Source organism: Lepisosteus platostomus, chromosome 2 (assembly GCF_059453375.1).
Source record: "Lepisosteus platostomus isolate fLepPlt1 chromosome 2, fLepPlt1.hap1, whole genome shotgun sequence".
Classification (NCBI taxonomy): Eukaryota; Metazoa; Chordata; class Actinopteri; order Semionotiformes; family Lepisosteidae; genus Lepisosteus; species Lepisosteus platostomus.
Window position 1 is genome coordinate 72,401,261 of NC_142612.1, and position 20,088 is coordinate 72,421,348.

The following is a 20,088-nucleotide window of genomic DNA, read 5'->3' on the forward strand; positions in this document are numbered from 1 at the left end:
TCTGTTTTCACTTTTGATTCCATGCTCATCCAACACGCTGACTTCAGCAGCTGGATCCTGGCGATCTGGTCTCTGCCTGATGCCTCTCGTTTTCGTCTCAGGACTTCTCGAATGACGACACCAAGCTGGAGTACAATGTGGATGCAGACAATGGAATTGCCATGGAGGGTTATCTGTTCAAAAGAGCGAGCAATGCCTTCAAAACATGGAACAGGTAGGAATTCCTGGATGCTTGGGGCAAAAGACTGGAGAGGGACATTTCACCTTCCAAACCAGGGAAATGTATCCCAACGGATCAGTTGACATTTAGGAAATGGATGCTGTCAACAGAAAAAATATTCCTCCTTTCATCCTGTTAGACTGCATCTGCCTTCTGTACTGCAGCTCTTTTTCTTTTGATTTTGAGGAGACCATGAGGTGGAGATCACCTGTTGTGTCAGTGGGAGACTGTTAAGGAATGTATTTCTTATGTGGCAGTCGAATGAGATTCCAAATCCCTAACAAAGAGTAATTTCTTCATGTGCATTAATCAGATTCTTACAAGCTTCTACAATTAATTAATGGTGCTACCCCAATCTGAAAAATAATTTAGTTGCAGCTGGCTCGTTTGAGAGGACTAGTTGTGGCACTGAGTAGGTATTTACAGGATAATAAGTCTCGGGGCACTGTCGTAAGCAGAAATCAGATGATCTTTTCCGTAGCATGACATTTAAATTGGAATCCACAGCAAAAATTGTGCTTGAGTATGAAGATAAATCTGCATGATGCAGCCAGCCTCTGAAAGTTGTTGTTTTTTTTTGTAGGCTGGTTTGTAGAACTAAGTGGTAGATAATTTAACAGATAATTTAACACTCTTATCACTTTCATTCACACTGAGAGTCATTTGTTGCTAATTGTTTACATAAGCAAATAGAATCCCATTTAATGAATTACTTCCCATCTAGCTGTAGTGGCATACATGTAAATTTTGCTTTTATATGCAGTTTAAATAGTCATCACTTTTTTTCTGCCATTGCCTCTCTAGCATCATCACTGGCTTTGAGCATATTCAAATGTTCCTGTTTTTTTTTGTCTCTTTGTATGTGTTTGTTTTAAACTTTCCTCATGATTTGACCCTTCCTCCTATTTGTCCCATGCCAGGAAAAAGCCCTCCCAAAACAGGTACTTGACCTGCTTGTTTTGACCTCAAACCCTGATCCCTGCCTGTGCTTCATCCCTGCTCTGACCCCTGCCTGCTGAGCTTCACATTACTTGCAATCATGTACCTGGCCACTGTTTAAAGAAATTGTCCTGATTGCCGAATATAGATGAAAATAAACTAGCTTAACTGGACACACCTCTAGAAGTGAGTTTGCAGGAAAATAAATGCTCTTTCTGTGATGTCGCCTTGCTTTTTATGGAGCGTATCTACACTGAGACAGTGTGACTGTGGTCGCTGAAAGCTCTCCTGACTGTCCTTAGACTTCATGTTATTTACTTTTTCTTTAACAAAAAGTTGAGGAACTTGGAATAGGTCTCCTGGGACTGTGTGGTAAGCAATTTCATGGGTTTTTGCACAGTACATTAACTGGCCCACTGGATGTGTGACACACTAAAGCTCAGCCCTTAGATTTTTTTTTAAAACAGCAGATATTATATACAAGTATTGTATATAAATATTTTCTTGTGCTGATCATTTTCAGCTTGTTACTGATACTAATTTTATAAAATATTCAGATCCTAACCCATTATCTGTTATACAAACCTAATAGTAATATTTATATATGTTAGCAGAATTAACCCTAAAATATTAAAGGTGCCTTTTTAATTACTTCTATTTTGGGCTGCAACAATTGGCAGAAAATCAATACCTTGTCCATGTCTTTATGAGGAAGGCACAGTATTATCCTAAACTCGGTTTAACACTGCTGCTGCCAGTGAGAGGTGGTGTTGTGATCTGTGCTGACTTGACCCCCACCCCCCTAAATGATACAAGGTGCTTTGCTAGGACCTTATCAAACTGGAAAAGGAGTCCATACTACTTTTCAATTCAATAAATTGTTTTGCCTTTTTTTTTCCTCCATCAGTCAAGGCAGCTTTGTCCACATTATTTTCCTTGTCAAATTTCAGTTATGAGACATTTTATTTTGGATTAAACAAGTTACTGACTTTATTGTACAGTTTCGGTCTTTCTTCGCAGTTGCTGTAGGACTGGTACTGTAAGCAGTTTTACAGATAAATGTCAGTAAGCCAGTTTAATGGTAGGTCCTACAGTGCATACAATTATACAGTGCCCTTAAAAATGATTGCTGTATAGAGCTTGTTTTGCCAAGCCTGGTACCTCTTGTGTGTATGATCATCATTATTTATTAAACCAATTAGATGTAATACATTAACGGTATTATAAACTTTTCTTGTTAGTGTAATAGTTAAAGAATTATGAGGTATGATTCTTTTTTGGGGGGAAAGAACAGGTTCTATTCTGGTTTGTCTTTTTGAGCACATGAAGTTGCACTTTGATTTGATGCCTTTGTGGACTTGTGTGTGCAGTGCCAGTAAGGTGTTCAGCAAAAACTAAAAGTGGCTGGGATGCAAAGAAGTTGTTTTGCAGTCTGTGAAAATGGAAGCAAAAAGGAGTAATCATAGTAATAATCTCTAAACACTACAAGCAAGCTGTGCTTGTCATCTAAAAGGACTCGCTTAGTGGCTTTGCTAGCATTTTAGTTAGTAATGTGTTTGATCATGAATTGCACATCATCTGATGTACAGTGTATGGATTTTGTGTGCTGCTGGGAAAATTTAAAAAATCAATCAGAAATTTGAAATATTTTAAAATGTGGTTTTATGTGCAGGTAATGATGTCAAATTACGTGGTTGTATGTGCAGGTAATGATGTGTAGTTCAAAAGAACTTTTAATTCTTTCCATTCATAAAACCTGTACTGCTAAACTAAGGCCATTATTATAATCTTAGATTATCGAATTAGTATGATATAAGTACTTATTTCACGAAATATTTAATTAAAAATTAAATGCTGTCTATCATTATGGTAGTTTTAAAAAGAACTCTCTTTTATATAGATCTCAAATCTAATAAATACGTATGTACCTTTCGAGACACTTTCTTTTTTTTAAAAGTAATTGGGTGTACCTGCAGTTTGTGTGTTCTTATTTCCTGATCTTATGCATTTGGTCCACGAAAGCTCTGTAGAGTTTGCCTTATTACAGTTAAATAAACTTAATCATTGTTTATTTAAATCTTCAGGCGCTGGTTCTCTATTCAAAATAATCAGCTAGTTTACCAGAAGAAATTTAAGGTAAGACCTCTGAATTTCTGTTTTTAATATTTAAGCGTAGAACGCATGTAAAAAAGTATATTATCAAAAGAAGATTGTGCTGTATTCTAATGTGTAGCCTTTCTAGATTTGTATTCTGCATCTCATTTAACACTTGACCTGTATTCAGGAGAAGTGTTAACACCATTTCTTCTACAAAGCCCACATCTCTTTAAAAGAGCTGTATAGGGCCATGTGTATGCTTTCTGGGAGTCCCCGTTCGAAATCCCAAAGTCAGGTGTGGTTTTTGGAGCCGCGAGGTGTCCATTTGGCCTCTTTTTTTGACCACGAAAAGTGCAGTGAAGTAGCTGTGGCCCAAGACGCGTCATGACCCCTGGAGTGTGTGAGTGCTGTGTCAGTGTGCGGCGCACTGCTGACCCCTTGTCCTGCCGGGCTTGTCCCCCACCAGGACAACCCCACGGTAGTGGTGGAGGACCTGCGGCTCTGCACGGTGAAGCACTGCGAGGACATCGAGCGCCGCTTCTGCTTCGAGGTGGTCTCGCCCACCAAGTGAGTCCCCCCCCCCCCCCCCCCCCGAGACGGCGCTACGCAGGACATGGACACGCCAGTGAAACACCTGCTGTTCCACCCTCCTTCCTTTCCAGTGCAGGGCGCCCTCGATCGTTAATTAATTAGTGCGTGCACAGTTTCCCTGACACAGGAAATCGGATCCTGCGTGTTCAATAGGAAGGCTTACAGTTTGTGAGGCCAGTGATGAGTAGAAGCATTGACCTTGCAGGACTGTCCTCGGGGAGGTAGCAGCCGAGCTCCGAGCACTGTTTGAATACCAAACAGTTGTGGAATAGCGACAGTGTTTATTTTGAGCGAGGGGGATTGATTTGGCTGGTCACCTTAATGCTGTTGACAGTGGAAGCAGGTAAACCACTAGCTGTGGTGGTGCAGAAACTGTACATTGACCGAGAGGAGGGCTGATGAATTTCTGCCCCAACCCCTCCCCCCTCCCCCCCCTCCAGGAGCTGCATGATGCAGGCCGACTCGGAGAAACTGCGGCAGGCCTGGATTAAAGCTGTGCAGAACAGCATCGCCACGGCATTCAGGGAGAAAGGAGAAGATGCCGAGGTCAGTCACCCTCCCCTGCTTAAACACTGCACATCTGTTTGTCTTCCACAGCTTGCATTTTATGGATCCCATGGCTCTTTGTTTTTCCTACCCATTAAAACAGGCGTCTTCTACTTTTATAGTTTTTTTTTTGCTATGGTTAGATTTAGTTTAAAGCTATCCACATTAATCAAGAGGAGAAAAAGTGTTTTTTAGATTGGAACTTATACCGTAATCCAAAGAAGTTGCAAGATTATTTCCACTTTCCTAGGAAACGCAGGTGGAAATGTTCATTTCATTTTCAAGTCAAGTTGTAGTTTATCTGTTTCAGGTTGCACGAGGCAAATTGCACTGGAAAATATTGTGGACATTGAAAGGAGTGTTTTCAAAGTGAAAACAAGCAAATACTTTTTAACTTCTCTGTTGATTCTGGTTCTAAAGCCCCCTTTTCACAAGGGTATCCGCTTTCCGATACCAGCGTTAGGGTTTGAGTAATCCTGGCAGGAAAGGCAGATACATGTGAGGTGACGCGTCCGGTGTTTGCAGAAGCTGGACAGGAAATCTTCCACGTCCACCGGCAGCCTGGACTCGGGCAGCGAGCCGAAGGAGAAGTCTCTGAAGGGAGAGAGCGCCCTGCAGCGGGTGCTGGCCATCCCGGGCAATGCCGTCTGCTGTGACTGCGGGCTGGCAGACCCCCGCTGGGCGAGCATCAACCTGGGCATTACGCTGTGCATCGACTGCTCAGGCATCCACAGGTAACCCAGGCAGCTTGCTGGCGGCCCAGCTTCTAACGTGTCAGCTCCCTGAACGTGAAATACCGTCAAGTCCAAAAGGAACAGTGAGATGCGCTGTGATGAGCCTTTCTTATTGACGGTAGTGAAAGGTGTGTAAAAGAAAAGGAATGTCCTGATTGTCTGGATCAGTGGTCTGTGGTAGTCCTTTGCAGTTTAGATGAAATGATGCAAACTTTATCCTCCTAGCTGCTTCTTTGCTGAATTGATATTCTCGTTTTCAAAGTTGGATACTGTGCTGAATTTCTCACTTTTGTGGTTATTAGTAATTGCTGATTGCCCTATGCACATCAAATTCAATGACTGACCCATGACTCTTAAAGTGATCTTAACAGTAATGTTTACAATAATAATAATAATTCCTTACACTTGTATATCGCTTTTCTGGACACTCCACTCAAAGTACTTAACAGCTTTACAGGATGAGGCGCGGGTCCAAAGCAGCTGAATAAGTATCGCAAACATATAATTTTTTCTTTTTTTTTTAGGAGTCTAGGTGTCCACTTTTCCAAAGTCAGATCTCTAACGTTAGACACCTGGGAGCCTGAACTGCTAAAGGTGAGTCAGGTTGTGGCTTGGATTGCAGAAGCAAAATTCAAATAAACACATGAGTGCAAGACAGCAGACAGCATTAAGCAGACAGAGAAGTGCTTTATGAAAAATGAGTGTTGGAATGTATCCTTCTTACTGTCTCAGTGAATATAACTGCTTGCCTATCTTTGGAAGCAACATGAATACGATCTTTGAAAGCCATAAGGTTTGTTGATTGGAAAAGCATTACTACATTGATCAAACACTTGAAAAACAGTAGGTTAAGACTTTTGTTTTGTCCCCTCTGACATCCTGGGCTGTGACTTTTCACTGTGATCGTTTCACTCGGAAGGTCCACAAAAATGGTTTGAAGAGAGGGCGCTTGCAGTGTGTCACGCTAAAAGCCCTTCCAAAAAGCAAGGTTTGTAGGGATGATTGAAAAGTGAAACCCAGAAAAGCTCTCTTTATTTCTTCAATGTGATAATCGACGGATTTAAAGTACACTACAAGTACCCTGGCACCTGCAAGAAAGAAAAGACTGTGACATTCTAACTGTGTGACACTAAAAACCTGCAGGATTACTGTTGTGTTTTATACGCCATTGTCGAGATGTTTGACTGAGCTTCTCTGTGCTGGCAGCTGATGTGTGAGCTGGGGAATTCTGTCATTAACCGAATATACGAGGCTCGGAGGGTGGAGCTCGGAGCCAGAAAGCCACAGCCTGGCGATCCAAGGTACCGCGCTGATTCCCGAGAATGTCCGTGTTCTCCCAGCCCATCTGGGCCGTGTTCCTCACGCTGCCTGCCGGGAGCTGTTGTGCCGACTGAACTGGGACTTCACCCGACTTCCCCTTTCGGTTTCAGGCACGAGATCGAAGCTTACATAAGAGCGAAGTACGTCGAGAAGAGGTTTGTGCGGAAGCCGACGGCGGCCGAGCAGAGGTCGAAGGTCATAGCCTTGAGCAAGCAGGAGAAACGCCTGAGCAGCAGTTCAGAGCACCTTCCTCCGCGGGCGCCCCCACCCACACCCAAACAGCACCCCTCCTCCAATGCGTCAGGTGAGAGGCGCTCTGTTCCACAACCCTTTGACCGTTCTAGAAGGAAGTCGTGACAATCATCTGCGCCAGGTTTGACAGCATATCAAGGCATGCTGTGATTATGCCGTGAAGCACTGAAATACCTTTCTAAACATGTAAGGGGCTCAGGATGTGCGATAACACTAACCAGCATGTCTGAATTACTGTCCTCAGATGTCTGTCGCGGTCACACGGTCAACTAATGGCAATTTCAAGGCAAGAAAAGCCTGTTCTGGATTTCTGACTAACACCCATGCTTTTATCATGTCCTTTTCTTCTGCAAAACGAATCTTTCCCTCCTCCACCCCCGTCTCTCTCTGGCCTGCTTCGTGCTTTGTGTACTAACCCACACGCTCCCCAGCAGCCGCAACCTTCAACGAGGATACCCGCCGGGAGTCTCTCTTCTGTCCCGATGAGCTTGACTCGCTCTTCTCCTACTTTGATACCTCCTCAAAGCTGCGGAGTAGTAAGTACTGCACTCGCAGACCATTCTCATCTCGTGTCCTCTGCCCTTCACTGCAGTCCTCCACATGTGCTCGGGCCTTCTGCATCATAGTGCTCTCCAGCTGTGCTCATTGTTCGTCGTTTCTTCACCGCTCATACGATACTGCGGTGTGTCAGGTGCTCACGATAAGGGTATTTCCGAATACATCGTCGCTGTGTTGCAGATTTGTTTTTTTGGCTGGCCGCATTTTTTTTTCCCCAATTCATCCATTCCATCCATTCTGCTGACGGCATCGGCTGCTGTTTCCCCTCGTACACGCGAGGCGTCACTCATCACGTTTGGACTTTGCAGCTTCCCCACGTTATGCGTCCCCTTCCCCCCCCCCCCCCCCTTGCGCGCCGGTTCGGTCATTTTTAAAAGCTGCGTTTTACCCACAGAACATCCTCCGTGCTGCTGTTGCAACAAAGGTGATGGTGGGAGCAAAAAAAATGACTCTTCCAGCTGCGCTTCCCATTTTCTCGGAGACACTGTGGGTGTCCACCACAGGTGCGCTTGGTAGAGCAGCTGCTCATCACGCGGGACTAAGGAACCTCCTCTGCCCCCCTCTGTTACAGAAAAGAGTGCCGACAGTGGGATCCAGAACAGCGCTGATGGAAGCAGGGAAATGCTGGCCTCCACCCCCTCCACGAACAGCTTGAGCGAACCGGGTAAGCCGCCAGACGTCCGAGTGAAGTGTCTGACGCAAGGGAACATGCTTGGGAGTTTTTAAACGCTGTCGTCCTCCCCATCGTGCAGAGGGCCCCGAGACGCCTGCCCCCCTGGCTGGGCCCGAGCTGGTGGTGTTCGCCGAGCCCAGGGATTTCTCTCCGGGCCCACAGCTGTACTGGGCCTCCTCGGCGCGCAGCCTGCCGGACATGGCCGAGGCTCTGGCCCACGGGGCCGAGGTGAACTGGGTGAACACGGAGGACGAAAACAAGACTCCCCTCATACAGGCCGTCCACGGGGTAAGTGTGCGGCAGCACTCCTCCCGTCCATGTACATCTTCCAAACCTCGTGTTGTAGCTACTCGAATTAAGGACAGTCACGGTCTCCACAACGGTAAACCGCTGACCATCCTGTCCTGTCTTACGTTTTTGGTCAGTTTAAACCTGTTGCATATCACATTTCTTTGAAGAAGGATCTGTGTCCAAGTAGGTCGAGAATATATATATTCTGTTCCCTTCAATGGCCTAAAACTTTAATGCTTAGTTTTTAGATTTGACAGAAAATGTTGACTCCTCATGACGGCTTGTGGCCTGAGATTACAAGATACCTGACTTGCAGAGACTCCTTGACAGGGAATCTCACTCTGCTCCGTTATCACTGTCTGTACTGGAAATGTGATGTTGAGGCCCTTAGGATGGGTCTCCTTTAATTTGAACAGCCGGGCTCCTAGGGCTGCAGTCTTCATTTGTCCTTAGGCTGTACTTCACAGTCACGCTGTTCATGTCCTCTTTCAGGGTTCCTTGGTGAGCTGCGAGTTTTTGCTTCAGAATGGCGCAAACGTCAATCACCAAGATATTCGCGGCAGAGGACCCCTCCACCACGCCACTATCCTGGGGCACACAGGGTATTCAGTCCACTTCTCTTATTTGATTCATCAGATCAGACCGATAACTAAATCTCCTCCTGTTGCCAAATACATCTGGTTGCACTGCTTTTGAACTCTTCTATAGAGACCTAGTTGCCACTCTGGGGTTCCTGTCTTTGCTCGCTCTCTGACCCGTTACTGTCTGTTTGAAAAGAAGAATAGGACCTCGATGTACTCTCTTTCATCTTTCTGCTGGAGACTGGGCTTGATTTCAGGTCAAAAAATTATCCAGGATTCAGCAATAAACAGAAGATTATCTCTTTGGATATATGTCAACACGAGCTAAATCAAAACTACTAGAGTTCACCTTCTTGTACAATGGAATAATGGCTGCATTAAGCATGAGGGAGATTAACCTGCAAGTCAGACAGAGTCTTAGGATGTTTGCCTTCTTTGATCTTCCCTAGTCAAGTAATAAAACTAATTCCATGCCTGAAGAAGGCTTCACAGCTGAAATGCTTTTTTTCTTCTTTCTGCTGTTTAGCATGGACATTCCTTCTGTTTGTACCTTTGCAGCTCACACGCTGACACAGTTCCCCACTTCGAAAGACAGTTGTTACATATTAAGTGACATTCCCTAGTGACATTGTACTTCACCTCTGAGATGCTAAATAATAAGTGAAATGCAGCTATGCTTTATATATATAAATCTATAACCTAATAAATCTGTTTACAATTTATTATATATAACTTTATATACAGTATTTTATTATATAATAATATATAAATCTATATATATATATCAATCTTAATGTATAGATTTATATGTATTAAAAATAGAGATAATAAAAAAACAGATTTACATCTTAGTTTGGTCATTTTTGTTCTGCAACAGGCAGGTTTGCTTATTCCTGAAGAGAGGGGCCAGTCAGAACGCCGTGGATGTTGAAGATAAGAGCCCCTTGTCGATAGCTGTGGATGCTGCCAATGCAGACATAGTCACATTGTGAGTACATGTTGTCCTGTTGATAGTAATGAGGGCTTGGTGTTGTGGTGTTCTCTTTGCAGTGGGGGGGTTGCATATACCAAAAGGCTTAAGGTGTAAGAATGCTTATATACTAGTGATAGTGTAGATGTTAGAAACGTTTTTTATATTCCAACATTTCATAGTAAAAGTATCTCCATCGAGTAGGAAACAATCCTTGAATCACGTACTATTAAAGAACAGTAGGTGTCACTGTTATGTATGGCTAGTGCAGCACATAAGTGTCCTGATAGCCATCTCAGAATGGCTGCTTATTTTGTAGAAATCAGTATGTAGAAATGTAAGCGAATTGCATGCGCAAGTGGAATTGCATTTAGGCAGAAATCCAAGTAAAACAATTCTGCACTGTGCTACCTCGCACTGTTGCTTTTGTATTTTAAGTACTGTACTGGTGTGGAATGGGAAACGGGAGCCTCTAGTGGTGAAGAAAAGTAACTGTAAGAAAGAAGTTCCAAAGAGGAATTCTGAAGTGCGCAAAGAAAGGAGGAATAGGATTTTAGAAGTAATGCAAGGTTCCTATGGATACAGTACTGAAGATGCAAAAGTAGGCTGAAACTTTATTCCAGTTTCTAATGTGAAAAGCACATCTCTCTTAAAGGGGAACTGCAGTCCCCATTTCTCAGACCAGTTATTAAATCTCAGTAACAATATAATTTAATTGACTGTATAGCAAATATTTACAAATTCTGGATTAAGCACAAAATGTGAACTCTGTGAAAGTACTGTCCGGCCTCCACTTTGTTGCAAACCCCCTAATCTCGCCGCTGGCGAGAGCGAGAGTTTGCACGCGTTTGTGCGACATCACGCGGCCCCTAATGAATAGTGTGATGTGATGTGCGAGCGAATAAGTGCCGGTGGTGCAGGAGACATTTCACCGCAGAAATGTTCCAACGTGACCTGCATGCAGAGTTAACAAGTAATTAGTATGTGTTGGAAAAACCGTCTCGAAGTCGGGAGCGATATTTCTGTTGGATTAAAGGAGATGTGTTCTCAAGCCTGCTTGTTTGCAGTGTCATAGGGCTGCCTCGCGTCACTGGAACCTTTGTTGCCTTGTTCTGAATCGCAGATGATGGAAACTTCGTCTGTTTTTATGCAAATTGGAGTTTTTACATGTTACCGAGTACATTTTGCTTTCATTGTGGTTTGAAACGCGCTCATCGGGGTCAATTCTTTCTAAACCCCAAACATTTAAAACAGCGATGCAGTTCCCCTTTACCACCTGATGGTAGCCGTTCCATACCGCTTCCAGCAGAGGACGGAGAGGCTTTGCAGGATGAATGACGTCAGTGCTGCAGCAGCAGGACAGCGTGACTAACTTCCCCCTTGCCTCTCCCCTGGCAGGTTGCGTCTGGCCAAGATGAACGACGAGATGAGGGAAGCCGAGGGCCCCTATGGGCAGACAGGTCAATATTCCACCAACAGCCACACTGAGATGCAGTACAGGAAGTGTATACAGGAGTTCATCAGCCTGCAGCTAGAAGAGTCTTAACAGAAGTGTCTGGAAATCCATGTACTGTACTAGTTAAAACCTGAAGTGAGATTATTAATGTGAAGTATCTGAAGTAGCCTTTTTGTTTTAATATCATATCTCAAATAGGTTGAAAAGGACGTTGTACATTATGCAGGGTACATGCTAGACATGTATTCACACAGGAACATGCGAGACCAAGCCATAAAGTTGTGACTAGTGGGTGGCATTTGTTATTTTGCAGTGAAAAACACCACAGCAGTCTGAATTTAACTGCTCTGGCGTTGAAGCCTGAGAATAACAAGTCAGGGTGCTTTAGTGGATATGCAAACACATACTGTAGTAGTATTTCTTATGGTTCCATGCTTGCATACTGATTTTGTGTAATTTACATAGATGAAAACTGATCAACTTTTTAATTTCTTTTTTTTTAAATTAAGTTATAAAACTGCCAGCATAAGATTTAATGATAGTTTTAAAATGGAAGGCAGTATGCATCAATGGAACCATACAAACAATGTACGGATAATTTATGTTTGTATATTAATATATATGTATATTGGGGGGAACAACAGGATTGTTATCCTAAAAGGTCTTTTATAGGAAAATGAGCAGTGTATTGTAGATGAAAAGGGTTTCATACAGTATTGTAAATCACTGTATTGTGTACACACTTTGCACAAAGGCGGGTGATGTAAACATATTTAAGGTATAAATATCTTCCAGTTGCATTTTCTTCTTTATATTTATAACTTTTTTTAATGGTCTTTTTAGCTATTGAGTGTACAATTGCCTGACAGTACTCATATAATCAGTGTCTCTGCTTCCCTTCACAACTTTTCTGATCTCTGGGTTAGATGCTGGTGTTAAATCTGAATTTGGGTACTTTAGTCAGGGAAGATTGTCCTGCAGTGGGTTAGAGTCCCATCCCGAGTGTGCCCTGCCTTGTGCCTGTTTCTTGGCAGGATAGACTCCAGCTCACCCCACAACCCTGAACTGGAGAAAGAGGTTAGAAAATGGATGGTTGGATAGTTAGGGAAAACATTTTTCAGCATGTCCTGTCAGTGCAGCACTGAAGAAGAACATTAAAAAAAAATAGCTATGAGTGCTTACTCTACAAGCCCGGTGTCACAAAAACACCAATCTAGACTGCTAATTTCCCCCATAAAAAATGTCCCCCATAAGACTGGACACTGAAGTATCCCTGTCACAATGTTTCAGGTCAGAGCGATGAAGCCAGGGTTTTCAGACAATAGCTAGCCATGCTTTGTCAAAATATTCCTAAAACCATTTTTGTTTTGAAATATAGTGTCTTAAAGTATAACACAAGGATAAAAGGAATATTGCCTTCTATGCTTTCTTAGATGGATCTTCACTCTAGTCTTTTAGTCTGTTTCCTCAAGATTATGCAAGCCTTTTTTGTCAACTGAGTTTATAACTTGTTATTCTTAAAAATTTCCATTGTATATTTTCCTGGAACAAGGTGGGTGAGATTATTCACAAGATTTATTTACTGTTGCTCTTAACTTGTAGGGAACCATCTTCATTTCCAGTAAAGACATTTGTAGTTGTTATGGACAGGAGATATGTTGTTTCTTGACACGAGGAAGTCATGAAGATGTACGTTTTTCTATTTTTTTTTAACGAGGACCACAGTTTGGTTTTTAGTGGCTAATTCATCCAAAGATCTTATCGAGCTGTTCTTTTAAAGAAGCCAAGGTATCGGCTTTAACAACATGGCTAGGTTGCTTGTTCCATACTCCCACAACACTTTATGTAATTAAGCCCCTCCTGAATTATAAGAAGTCAGATAGAAGATAGACTTTCTCTAACACGCAGTTAAACCTTCCCATGCAAAAGGTTAATAGTTCGTAATGTACTGTCAGACGCAGTGAACATGTTTGTTTTTTTAATCCAACTACCCTGAAAAGTGTGATCTTCAGCGTATTAGCTGAAAACCTGGCGATATATTAAACAATGCAGAAAAATGCCGATTTCTGTTCTGAGTGAGGTGAGTTGCCTTCACTTGCTTGGCATTCAAGGTGGAGAGGTGTTTATACACGCCTTTGATTATGTGACTTGAGCACATTTTCTTATGGATTAGAAACTATGGCAAATATTTATACTTAAGAAGCGTAGCTAAGCATTTTTTTAAAAGAAGCTGTGCACGCTTTGATCCCTCTTTTATCCATCTTAATAAGGCTGTTTGGACCAACCAGAGATCAATGGGATTCTTTAGCTCCTAACTACCAAACGGGATATATGGGCCGATTGGCTTCCTTTTGATTGTAACCTTTCTTATACTCTTGCCCAGCTTCAAAAGAGGACCTGATCTTATTTAATTATTGCTTCTATGGATACTATTTTGTACCAAGTGCGTTTGTAACATATAGGACAATTATTCTGAGGTGTAAGGCGTCACACATTTAAACAAGGACTAAAATCACGACCTGCTTTTCTTGTTGAGTATGGGCATCGGTCCTGTGATTCACGTTAGTTAAACACCGAAAGAGAAACTGCTGAGTTCACAGTTAACATTGATTTTTTGCTGGGGGGGGGTGAGTAGACAAGTTCTGACCTGCCCTACCAGGGGAGGCCAATATCTGTGTAATCTGGTTTGAGATGTTGATTGAGGGGTGTGGCCCCCCACACACTTGTAGTCTGATTGCAGTATTGCTTTATTTTCACTTGTCGACATTTTCTTACAATTCAGTATAGTTTTGACACGTCAACTGGCCATTTTATTTTAATTTATTAAACTGATGTATTTCAAATCTGTCTAAAAAAACAAATTGACACAAGGAATTTTTTCGAATTTGTAGAATTATTCGTTATCCCCATTACTCCAAAGATGCTACAGGAGACAAGTTTAGTGTTTTGACAGCAAGTCTCATTCAGGAGTCTAGGAAAACCTACTGTATGTTTAGATATCAGTCTTCTAAACTATGACAGTGAGTAATGTCTAGGCAATATAGATAGTTGTCTTCTAGTTGCAGATTCCTAAAATCTTTTAGTGAGAACTTGAGTGGGTTTTTTGCTTCCAGCTGTATTTGGTACCGTATATGTAGAAACTATACTGATGCTCAAAAGAAATGCATCATTGAGGTCTAATGACTTATTTTTCAAATATCTTAAACAGATATCAAACGAAATCATAGCAAAAGTGACTAAAAAGTGTAGTTTAAAGAATCACGATAATCTTTTGATTATGACGTGACCCACCTTTGAAATTAAAACATTTGTACAGGGTATGACCTTCTACAGCACTAACAGTCCTGACAGTGCTGACCCGCAGGGCCACCTCTGCACACACCGTTTTGGATGTTTGGTTGTTCCATCTTCCTTCCTGTGCAGCTGGCTACAGTGGTGGTCACTCACTGGATTCTTCTAGTGCTCTGCCAGTCATATCCTCCTGCAGTATCTCTCCAGCAGAATCCCCTCACGCAGCCAGTTTCCTGGTTTTTAAGAAATAGGCTTCAAATGTAGTGTTTCTTTCAGAAATCACTCTATTAGGCTTTCTAATGTCAATAGAAACCAAGCAATCGTCATTACTCAATGTAGGCCACAGATGTGTGTTTTTCTGTTCTTATATTAATCAAAATAATGTTTTTCTGTGATTGTTTATTTATACAGTTTTTCTACAGATTGCAGTTTTAACTTGTGTATCCAGAAATCACATGACTTGGACTCAGTATTTTGTTATTCCATGTTACAGTATTACTTGCTCAACAGACCTTTAAAATAATATTTAAACACAGTATTTAAAATACAAGTAATATCTATGTGCCTAATAATCCACTGTTGTACAACATAAGACTGTTGCGTTTTCATTATGTCTCAGTAGAGATTATGGTGAAGTGTGAATCCAATAGCAAAATTAAGAAATAGTATTATTGAAGTTTAACTGTCTAGAATAGGCCATTCCTGAGTCTGTGCAAGAAGCATCAGAGGAGTTACTGTGTATTTCAATGCAATGTAGATCACTTTCTGGCACAAAATGTTTTTTTTTTCATGTTTACTGGCCTTTCCATTACTGTTGTACTGTCTTCTAATCTGTTGCTCTAATCTCTCAAGGTTGTGCCTTTGCTGTTTTTTTTTTCTTTGAGATCCTGAGGCCAATGCAACTATTTTTGTACATAAATCCTGCACTTTAAATACAACAAGGTTATTAACAAAAACTTGACTATTTTTTTTATCTCCCATAGATTATCACCACACCGCATGCTGTCCTTTTAAGGGTACTCATGCTGGGACACATTCAGAGTTTAAAGTACATCAGAACAGTTACAAATGAGAGGAGCTCATGATGTCTTTCTGTCTCACTTAGTTTTACTTAAGTTTATAGGTGAACATGCCTCACCTTTTTTTCACAGCAAAAATAAACAGAACCACCCCCCCCCCACTGCCAAAATCACAAAATTCTTTCTGAAAAACTAGGGGGTGCATTTTGAAACCCATAGTCAATTTGCTTTAGTGAGAGTTTATTTGCTTCACATACATTTTTTCACATTTATTAAATATACAAACATGAACAACATGCACTTACAAATCATGTTGGTCTGGCGATGAAATATGGACCATTACAGACCCTTTGTTTCAGATCTTTGTTGGAATTTTGGAAGGCAACAAAGAAGAAAGAAGAGGTCTATAGTACTAGTAATATAGTCATTGTGTGCATAGATGCATGCTGTCATGTTTGTATGTATGGAGAGATTGGCAAAATATTCCCATATATTATTCAAGTCCTCATCTATAGGCCCACTAGAGATCAGTTGAACTAGTGACCCATAATGGTGTGGACTCTCTAAATCGGATAAGAAGGTAGACAGTATCAGAACTGCGTAGAGAAAGTTAAGTTATGATTACATCAAAGCAATTTGAACGTTTGATTTCAGAAGCATTAAGCGCATACATTTTACTCAGGAATTGACATATGGACATTGGTTGATTTTGTACCAGCAACCCTTTGCATTGTACTTTGGGCTCCAAGCTTTAGTCCTAATCTCTGAATCTGCCTCCTCTAAATCTTCTTCCTTAAACCTGCTTAACTCTGCTTCTCTCTGTTGAGCTGCTTTGACACTTGCACAGGTATGGCTCGTTTTCTTCTGCTACACTCAAGTCTTTTGTTTTAACACAAAAGTTTAAAGATCTTTTAGGAGTGTATATATTCTTTATTAATAATATATTTATAATGTTATATCACCTATTATCTTCAAGTTATTTAATCTAGAACCATCTGTGTGCATTAAAAACTGCAACACTACTTCACCATGTTTAAAACAGGAGGGAGACAATACACAGGCATGCATTTAATAAATTGTAGGTTTTTGAATATGCTTTATAGAACAGCATATTAAAAGTGCTTCATACATTCCTGTACTTTGAATTCCACAGCGAATTAAAATTACTTGTTTCTCATTGCAGGGGATGAAACCTATCAGGATATTTTTCGAGATTTTTCTCAGATGGCGTCCAACGACCCTGATAAACTAAACCGGTTCCAGCAGTATGATTCCCAGAGGCTGTGAGAGTGACGGAGAGAGGCGGGAGCTGGTGTCACTGTGGGAGCAGGACAGATTTGGTGCTGGTCATGAGGAGGCCATGTTGTAATTTCACCTTCCCCTCAAAAGCAAAACTGTCTCTAAGTTTAACCAGGAGTTTCACTTGGATTCAGGAAAATAGCAGGAACTACAACTAAAACAGCAGAACTACACCAGTACCTCAAGTGATTCTGCCTGTGTATGTCTCCATTTCTTTCAATAAATTATTACCGTTTGTGTACATTTTTTTTACTGTCGGCAGATTTCAAAGCATTATTTTTTTATTAAATTTACCTAGGACAGGGGTAAAAAAGACCAATTTAAACCAAAGTAACAGCAGAAATAATTTAGAAGTTCGGTCCGAATTTCTTTACCAAAATCGTTTTCATTCCTCTCTTTTAAGATAAATACTGATGTAATAAAACCTTGTTAAATACTTTAAGAACATATTTCATTGTTAAACTGATTTGAATTAAGCTACACGAAGAGCACTTTGTAAAATGCTCTCCAGTATTTGAAAGCATATTATTTACATAGTCATTTTATGAACTGATTCAGATTTTCAAAGAATGTAAATTGACATTGTTACTGCTAGACTGTCAGCATCCATTTTCAGTAGGTTTGATGACACATTATTTAAGTATCATTAAACTGTTTTTGTAAATATGAAAAGCTTTTCTCTGAGCAGTAGGTTGTGTAGTTCTCAAGTCTTCTGAACTGTGCATCGTGAAGTATTCAGATGCACGGAACAATATATATGTCCGTACGTACTGTACCTCTCTAAATTCTAAAGTACAAATTTGCTGCAGTAAGCAACAGGGACCCAAGAAAGATAACAATTAAGAGAAGGAAGTTATCCTTTTCACACATTACTCAAGACAGATCCAAGGATCTCATTTGGCTGTTTCTTGAAAGAAACTACTGTAGGTTATCAGTTTCTACAGCATAGATGAGTAGTTTGTCCCATACTCTCACAACTCTTAGTTTAATGATGTGCCTGCAGTTCTCAGTTTTAAATACTTGTTTGTAGTTTCCATTTGGCCTCTGGTGTATATATCACTGGAGTACTTTTTCAAATTTAGGGACAATGCAAGGAATATTGCAAATGTTTACACATACAGTACATATATTATAGAGTTACTGGTGAAAAGCTGAGGGAAGCTTCATTTTACCTTTCCAGGTTGCTTGAGGTAGCTTTACTGTCATGGAGCTGTGTTCTATTGACCAACTTTAGTGATTTATCTGTATACAATTGTGATCTCAGTCATGGGATGTACATATGTAAGTGTATAGGACCAAGAAATTATATCATCTTTGTAATATGTTAATGGAGTCATAGCCATTTAAGGATGATGGAACTAAGGGTACTAGTAAAATGCTTCAGTGAGAGGTAGCAGTTGATATGTCCAATGGCCCAGTTTACAAAAATAAAGAAAATTATCTGAAAACAGTGGCAGTGAGACAGTGTTGGTCTACTTCAATGTTTCAAACTACTCGAAACAGTACTAAACAGTACTAACATTAACACATTCCAACAGAATTATATATGCATTTGTTGGAAATACCTGTGTGTGGTGTCTAGCACAAGCTGCCAAATGTATATTGATAAACAATATAAACTGCAATGTTTTGTTTAGGGGTACCATGTGTTACACAGTGCTTTAAATGGGTTCGTTTTGAGCTGTAGTTATCTGAGCATGCACACATCCCAATGTCTTCTAATATTTGTGTATAATGGGACATGTTCTCTTCCAGTACTAAAAGCTTACTAACACTGGAGTGAGCAGAGTACAATGTGTACTTTTGTCATATGTAGTGACAGAACCAGGAACATTCCTTTTGAATCCCCCCCACACCAGCTGTATCTATGAAATGAAAGGGGCTTTTCTTAGGTTTTGTTTTTGCTTTCTGCTGTCTTTGTATGTATTTTTTTTTATTTTAGTTTTTTTAAGAAGTTAATTTGATCAAAGTGACTGTAACCCTTTTCACTTTATCAGTTTGCCCCTCCATCCATGTTCATTCTGTGCAAGTATCCTCAGATAAAAAAACTGGTGTTTTGTACTGTTCTATGACCTTGAAGGTCTAACAACATACTGTAGCTGTGTGCCCTTTCCAATAAGTTGAAATGTGTGCCCCTTTCCATTTGAATTAGGTTTGTTTTGTGAGATGTTAGCTTGTGTTCTTCAGCTTAAAGAGACCACAGAAGGTATCCTCCAAAGAGTCTTGTGTTTTTATAATGCTTTAAGGGGGATTCATATTCTAGCTTTAGTGCCTTGAAATGTTTATTATTGCTGTTATTTATTAATCAGACAGAGAACTGGTAAAATACTCTGTTTTGGAACTTAATCAAGGTGCTGGAAATATTAGTAGCAGCCCAATGTGTGACAGTTTCTGAATGAATATGCTGAATTTTGAAAGAAATGTCAAGAAGTAAGCTCATTATTAAGGCACACAATATTACCCTCCTATAAGACAGTGATATTTAATTTATGCAATGCAAATGTTTGTTTTGCAAAATTATAGTAAAAGCAAGCTGGGCATGCTTTCAAATTTAACTGCACTCTTTGGGATTCAGAAGTAAAAAACTTCTTACTTGAACCTACATTCCAGCACTCTGGAGGTTAAAATTTCACATCTGCTCAATTTCAGTCCCTCCCATCTTTAAATGGATGGACAGTGTAGACACCTGTCATTTTGTTCTTTATAGCTGCAGTAGAGCACATGCTTAGAATATTGTGAATAGGATTCAATTTCACAGTCAAAACAGTTGTCTTAGAAATTACATTTTGTATTTTCTCGTAATTGTAATACAAATGTAATGAATTAATATTTGTATTGCTTTTTAGACTATTTAGATAGTCTTCCAAATATGTGCATGGAAGAGATTATACTTTTTGCCATATAGCAGTGAAATGTAAATCATGTAAATACTGTATATAATCTATAAATATATGCCCTTAGAAAACACTGTTCAATAAAATGACAGTGGTACTGGAATCAATAAAAGACTTAAAAGAAGTGGATGTAGTTCATTATTTAGAGCAAAAAATCTAAGTATTTTTATACACTTGTGGTCCAAGTTACTCATTATTTTCATCTTGTGGATCAGTGAATTAGTGAACTAAGGTTTGTTCAGGTGCTCTCATCCCATTGCATTTGTTAAAGAGCAGTTATATGGCACAATGAAGTAAAAATAGGACATGCTGATAGGACAGGGTGCTTTTTAACAGTGTTTAACACACTTTATGTCA

At 40.5% G+C, this 20,088-nt stretch overlaps 1 protein-coding gene across 8 annotated transcripts in view; it reads left to right on the forward strand.

The window, feature by feature from the left end:
- Window positions 1–19,855, forward strand: part of LOC148677039 (arf-GAP with coiled-coil, ANK repeat and PH domain-containing protein 2-like) — a 70,631-nt gene extending 50,776 nt beyond the window's left edge. For 2 of the 8 annotated variants that reach the window (XM_088616976.1, XM_088616993.1), the window contains 15 exons: window positions 102–214; window positions 3,244–3,295; window positions 3,723–3,823; window positions 4,288–4,393; window positions 4,919–5,127; window positions 5,652–5,721; window positions 6,334–6,428; window positions 6,558–6,751; window positions 7,131–7,235; window positions 7,829–7,921; window positions 8,010–8,218; window positions 8,714–8,823; window positions 9,680–9,790; window positions 11,171–11,363; window positions 16,722–19,855. In XM_088616976.1, the coding sequence (XP_088473102.1) occupies window positions 102–214; window positions 3,244–3,295; window positions 3,723–3,823; window positions 4,288–4,393; window positions 4,919–5,127; window positions 5,652–5,721; window positions 6,334–6,428; window positions 6,558–6,751; window positions 7,131–7,235; window positions 7,829–7,921; window positions 8,010–8,218; window positions 8,714–8,823; window positions 9,680–9,790; window positions 11,171–11,318 (1,716 nt within the window). In that variant the 3' untranslated portion in view covers window positions 11,319–11,363; window positions 16,722–19,855. Of the gene's footprint in view, window positions 1–101; window positions 215–3,243; window positions 3,296–3,722; window positions 3,824–4,287; window positions 4,394–4,918; window positions 5,128–5,651; window positions 5,722–6,333; window positions 6,429–6,557; window positions 6,752–7,130; window positions 7,236–7,828; window positions 7,922–8,009; window positions 8,219–8,713; window positions 8,824–9,679; window positions 9,791–11,170; window positions 11,392–16,365; window positions 16,386–16,721 lie in introns of all 8 variants that reach the window. The other 6 variants (XM_088616945.1, XM_088616962.1, XR_015929568.1 and 3 more) reach the window with 5 other exon arrangements.
- The last annotated feature ends 233 nt before the right edge of the window (window positions 19,856–20,088 follow it).